This window comes from Apus apus, chromosome 14, assembly GCF_020740795.1.
Source record: "Apus apus isolate bApuApu2 chromosome 14, bApuApu2.pri.cur, whole genome shotgun sequence".
NCBI classification, from domain to species: domain Eukaryota; kingdom Metazoa; phylum Chordata; class Aves; order Apodiformes; family Apodidae; genus Apus; species Apus apus.
Window position 1 is genome coordinate 8,346,140 of NC_067295.1, and position 6,256 is coordinate 8,352,395.

The window sequence follows — 6,256 nt, forward strand, 5'->3', positions numbered from 1 at the left end:
CAACACTTCTAAGGACATCTGCAAAAGAGCCATCCTGCATCCTGCAGAGGTGCTCCTATAACACAAGAGCTTCTCTCCCTTTTCTCAGCAACCTCAGTCAAAAAAACTTTATCGCGATCAAGTCCCAACAACTGTGTAACACCCTGGTGGTGAGCAAATGTTCATCATAATGCTGCAATACAAGACCCAGGAGGGAGTCCTGTTAACTGCATAACTGTTTTTTAAGGGGAGAGATAAGAGCAGGGTCTGTTCTCACTGTGATGGGCCTGTCACCAGAAACATCAGTGAGTCCAGACAAGCTTTAAGTTTTGAAAACTCTTAACACAGCACAAGGAATTTCTTTATGACCTTCAGTTCTCCCTTTTGCTGAGATACATCGTTGCATTTTCACAGCTTGAGCAGTCTCTGTTGGCTGGATCCATTTGAGACACATGTTTTTGCCCAAACTCCATTTCCTTCCTTCCAAAGCAGTAAGATCTGCTTATGACTCAGCCTTCAATAAAACACACAGCAAGGACCATTAAAATGAGTGCACAGTGCAGGGCTGAAATTCATAGGCTACATTTTTTAGGTTAGAATCTTCATTGTCCTTCATTTACCCTCAAAGACAATATTAACTCACATTATCTCTCAGTGTAAAGTAAATCTACCAGCAAAAGAGCAGTTTTAAAGGCAATCTTTCTCCAGTGGTGACAGAATATCTCCATGTGATAAATAAACTGATAAATGGGACTGAAGAGGCTGCATGAGGCCCCAGAGAGCCCCACCAAGCCTCTGTGGTGTCTACAGAAACAATGTTCCCCAACCATCTCCTGCCTGAACAAAGATCCCAGCAGCTCCAAGGAAATGCTTTCCTGAGAAATGTAGGTCAATAGCAGAGAAGGCAGCCAGGGGGATTTTTTTTCTAGTTTTGCATTCACAAATTTGAACAGAGTGTTTCAGGCAAAGGCTGGTGTTCTCAATGCAGCTGGAAAGGTCATGGTTTATCACCATTGAGGTTTGTAAAAACTGGCCCCAGAGTCTACCTGGCTGTGACCCAGAGGTTTCCAAGTGCTCTTGACACCGAATGGTCTTGGAGTGTTTTGCTCTTTTACAACAGTGCATGAGAAATGACTAGTGAGGTAAATACCATTATCCTTCCCGTACAGTGGAGGGAATGGCAACTCAGCATCCTATATTAATCCACCAGACCAAAGCTGCTCATGAAATGCATCCTTGATTCTTTGAAATTACCTTTTCACTGAATTCAATAGAATTTCATGCAGAATCTAATCTCACTGATTTTTTTAACCTGCCCCTTGCTTTCAAAAGAGAGACATCCAGACACCCAGTTTTCTCTGACAACAATTAAAACTTGTCAGTGTTCAAGCACAGGAATGAAGTGAAGGGAAATAAAGATAAATAATGTACCCATTTAACAACAACAAAAAAATAGTAATAAATAAAAACATGGCTACTTTGCCCAAATTCAGTGCTAGGGATTGTTACTCTAGACATGGTCAAAAAGTATTTCTGAAGTACACGAAATCTCTTTTCACACATCCTTATATAAAAAAAAAAATCTCCTCTTTAAAGTTTCAGTACAACATAGGGCAGAGAGCTTGAGGGTTACTTCAGATGTGCTTTCAGGCAGCAATACCCTTGTGAAATACCAAGTGAGCTGCAGAAACTTGTCATCAAACATCCACTATGGCAGTAGCTTTCTTTCCCATCAGCAGTCCTGCAGAATGCCAGTAGCAGAGCTCAGTTACCTGCAAGAAAGATACACAGACTCTAGGGAGAGCTATGCAGTAGGATGCTGCATGGGAATAGCCAGTTTCAGCATCTGTTGTCCAGCTCAATAACTTATTTCTGTGTCTTAAACAGAAAAAAATCCCAGCTGAACAGAGCATTTCAGGCAGTACATTAACCTGCTCTCAGGAACAGGGGGAACCACACCTCAAAACCAGGAGGATAACCCACCCCTCAGTCCCATATTCTAGCTATGAATCCCGACACTCTCTTGTGTACAATAGTTGAGGTTCCGGCCCCAAAACTGGCAGAAATGAGCTAGCAGTGACAATAGATGTGGGGTCAGGACAAGAACAGGGCTAAGACAGCATTTTAAAGCAATTCTTCTCCTTTCCTGTAAAAGCTGTAGCATAGATCTTCATTAAACATCCTTTGATTCCTGTCCAGCTCTGCTGTCAGTATTAAGATGTGGCCCTTTCTTAAGGTCGTCTTGTATCCATGGTCTAACACAATGAAAATCCACCAGAATAGCTGGTCCTTTTGTCTTCCCCCCCCATTTCCTTTGAGCGCTGGTTATGGCTTATTGTGCTCCCATTGCATTAACTGCAACTAGCATTTTACCTCACAACTCCATTGTGATGAGATCCTGATTTCCTCTGCATTAAAACTCCATGAAACCTGGACATTCCATAAATGAAGAAACTTTCTTGATTCTTGATCTGTCTTCATTTACAGAATTACCACCCTGTTTACAGTGAGAAAAGAGGAACATCTCAGTGCTTTAATTTCTAAAGGCAAAGCTGAATATTTAATTCATCAGACTCTGACTGTGTTCTTTACATTCTGGTGAGCTTCTCCATGACCAGTAGGTGACAGTCTCAGCAACAGAAAAACCTGGGCAGCTCACGAAGAGGGGGTTTGATCAATATTTTCCAGGATGTAAATGTTATTTATTCGGTTTTAGACACACAGGCAGTCCACAATATTTTGCACCAAACATAAAGGAAGGCCAGTGAAGTTCCCGAGTGTGTTACCCTATTTCCCCAAGGAGACACTACAGATGAGGCATTAATGATGCTGTGCTCGAAAGGTACCAGTACGATCCTTAGCAGCATTCAGGAAAAAAAAAAACCTTTACATCTCAGTGCAGGTGTGAAACTAGCAGATATAAATAAAAGCACTTACAAATCGAGCCCGATTGAAACATAAGTACATTCAAGCATGGTGCAGTTACACCAGGTGATACCTTTAACATTTTGAGGAGGGAACAGGATGTAGAAAATCAGTCTGTGCAGTTCAGGTGACTGCAGCGTTTTCCTTGCAGCAACCCCAGGCAGGGCTGTGTGCACAGCCTGGAGCACAATCACCTCCTGTGGAGCATGTGCTTACAGCAGGGCTGCTTGTGATGACCAAGGTGACCTTTGTAGCAAAAAAACTAAGAAAACCTTTCCCTCGTTCATCTAGACACACTCATATTATTAACTGGAAAGGCTGCAACTTGTTTAACATCTAAAGAAATGCAAGAACTGCTCAAGTGGCTCAGTTGGAACCAGTATGAGTGATTTAAGGGAAAAAATGAGAACCCACTGTGGGTAGATGGAGGTTTCCCCTGTGGTAGAGCTGTCACTTTAAGAAGCCCCGGTGCACCCACTGTCATCCCCAACTGATCACTAGAAAGAAGCTCCAGGTTTTCAAGCAAAGTTACCAGTTTTTGCCAGGGTCACTAGCTCCCCTAAAACATCCAGCTTTAGAGAAATGTTCTCGTGCCAGGAACAGAAAGCCACAAATCATTTCCTGATCAAATTTATTTTAACTCAATTGGGACTTTGCCTGAGCAAAGGCCAAGTATAAACTTTTAAGTGGAAATTGTTTCACCAGTTTGAGTGGTATCTAGCTAGCTAGAGCCTCAGAGAGCCTATAACAATAATTCAATATACCAGAGATGTGCTGATTTAAATATCTCTCTAGTAGTTTTTCTTGTGAAATAGGGATTTGAAGGTGTGCAAACTCCCAGTCATAAAAATTTCAATCACGTGTGCCTAGTGTCAAGGACCATCTTGATCCAAATCATGCTTTAATCAAATTCTACCAGCTGCACTAGATCTTAAAACTTGTCCATGTTTCTCTACAGTGTAAAGTAAGCATTTATGCATTATTAGTGTGATAAAGAAACCTGTTGAGAAAACAAAATAATATCACAGTGACTGCATTGTAAATCTTGCCTGCATTGCTGCTCTCTTGTGCTGCTGTTGAGAGCTGTGACTGATAAGTGGAGAAGACTCATTGCCTTTCCACACAGCAAATGTCAAGACAAGTGATGGGGTGAACCACAGGACAGGTTGCATTTATTACCCGTCAGTAGGTGCAATGCTATAGAAGGTGTGCTCTCCCCTTGTTTTTTCTATCTCAATTTGAAAAACAGGTATAATTTGGATCTGAACACAGACAGGACATCCAGCACTATGGTCATTTTGCCCACTTGATCCATCCCAAAAGCACCTTTATTTTGTACCATGGAAGTAAGTTCTTCTTGATCACATTTCTCCTTAATGTTTCAATAATTCTTTATTTCTTTCTCTTCCACGTACCCATCTCTTTCCTGCCATCCATCTTTTGCTTCATATTGATTTCAAGACTCTTTCCTTCTTTCATTTCCCCTTCTCCCCTTCCCCTCACTAACCACATTTGGCCACTCAGACTCACTTAACATACTGCAGAGAGTGGACTCTGCCTTTTGCAGAGCAAGGAGCAACACGTGGAACCCTCTGCCATTACAGAGAAAGCATCTTGCAGTGGTCACACAAATCTCACCGTTTCCTTGATGCTGCCAACCAATGGGAGCACCAGGATTTGTATCCTGCCCTGAGAAAAAGCAGGACAAGTATTAGGCAAACTAATCACACTGCAGGGATTTGTATAATGAAAAGTACCTCTGCTTGTGGGTCAGAAATGGTGTCAATCGACCACATGCTATTGGTTGGGGCAAATTTATCTGGTAGCTCTGTTTTCTTCTGCCATGTCCAGTATTGGGACATCTGAACATCCAGGAAGTGATACCACAGCCTGGTCACCCTATGGTTAAGGTGTGTGGTTTGTCTCAGGATACTCTTTCAGAGACAGCTGGAAAGAAAAGCAGTTTATAGGCTGCACTGCAAGCAGGAGGGCTGACTCAATCCTGCTGTATGCACTCCTGCCTCCATCCAGGGCCTCTTTGTGCTCCCTAATGCAAACAACAGTGATGCAGACTTAATGATCACTGTCATTTCCATGTGCCTACCACTGATGTCTTAATGAAATACTCTGTTTCAATTGCACTGGCACAAGCACAGTTCCGTGCTGGCAGGAGTTGCAAAATCAAGTCTACCAAGTGAAAAGGTTCTGCAGGATCCGCTGTGCAATAGGAAAGCTGTGGGTTTGACAGCCTTCTTGCCTGCTCCTGCTGTAAGCCTGACACATTCCTGACATCCTGAAGGGAAACAAGAGAATAGAAGATGCAAATTGACTTTTATCTCAGGTTGGGACCCAGAAGAAATTCTGAAGTGAGCATGACAGTCTGTGGCAATATGGATTTGCCATTCATTGATGGGTAAATTCTGTCCCCTCAGAGCTGCCCTAACATGCTCTCTCTCTGCTGTCAAAGCCTGTTGGGAGCACTGCTGCAGAAGAGAAAAAGTTGTGGAGATGCAGCATCATACAGACACTCTGTTCACCTATTGTCACCAGCAGGATGCCAAATATTGAGGAGAAAAAGCGCTAAAACATAGTTGCGTGATCAAAGGTGTGTGGTAGAAAATAGAAAGAGTAAAATTACTAGAAAGTGGTGGGGTTTTTCAGTTGGGCATATTCTATGCCCAGTGCAAAATAATGACAAATTGATCATATATATATTCTTCAATCTTTCAGAGATGAACAAAAGCACTGAGCTCACATCTTTTTAAATCTCTGGCCAAGCAGTGTTCATGTGCAGGCAGTCACTGGCTGCTGTAGGAGCTGGAAGCACAACGTAAATCAGGGAATTCACAGAGTCCACCTGTGTCACAGCACCTACTTCATCCTTCTACCAGTTCCTTCAAAGCACGAAAATGCTGAAGTTGCTAGTGAGTTAGTGGTTGATTGATGGAAATAGTTTTTTCCTTAATAAAAACATATTTTTCAGAGCATATTTTCAAAGTTAATTACAAAGAAAAGTATTGCATTGGGAGTTGTAATTTAGTCCAGCTACTCTACAAAGTCCTCCTGTGTTCTGTCCTACACATTTGCATGGTAGATAACACTAAAAACTGCTTCAGCAGGACAGAATTCACTGACAGTCCACTAGTAATGGTTGAGAGGAGCATTATCTTTCCTGTTCTATCAGTAAAAGGCAAATGGGGGAGGCCATTTCCTTTACTCCTACCAAGGGTTGTGTCAGGGACACGCAGAAGGGAACAATGACCAAGATTTGCATTTGCTGAAGGGCTCAGTACATTGTTCTGTTGTGAGGGCCAAGACCTTCAGCACATGAATTCTTGTGATTCATCCATCC

The 6,256-nt window shown here is 42.4% G+C and overlaps 1 protein-coding gene across 1 annotated transcript in view; it reads right to left on the reverse strand.

The window, feature by feature from the left end:
• Window positions 1–2,404: 2,404 nt before the first annotated feature.
• The window catches only part of IQCK (IQ motif containing K), a 58,111-nt gene continuing 54,259 nt past the window's right edge, over window positions 2,405–6,256 (reverse strand). The window contains exon 10 of the mRNA XM_051632695.1: window positions 2,405–2,476. Coding sequence (XP_051488655.1) covers window positions 2,469–2,476 — 8 coding nt within the window. The 3' untranslated portion in view covers window positions 2,405–2,468. The remainder of the gene's footprint in view (window positions 2,477–6,256) is intronic.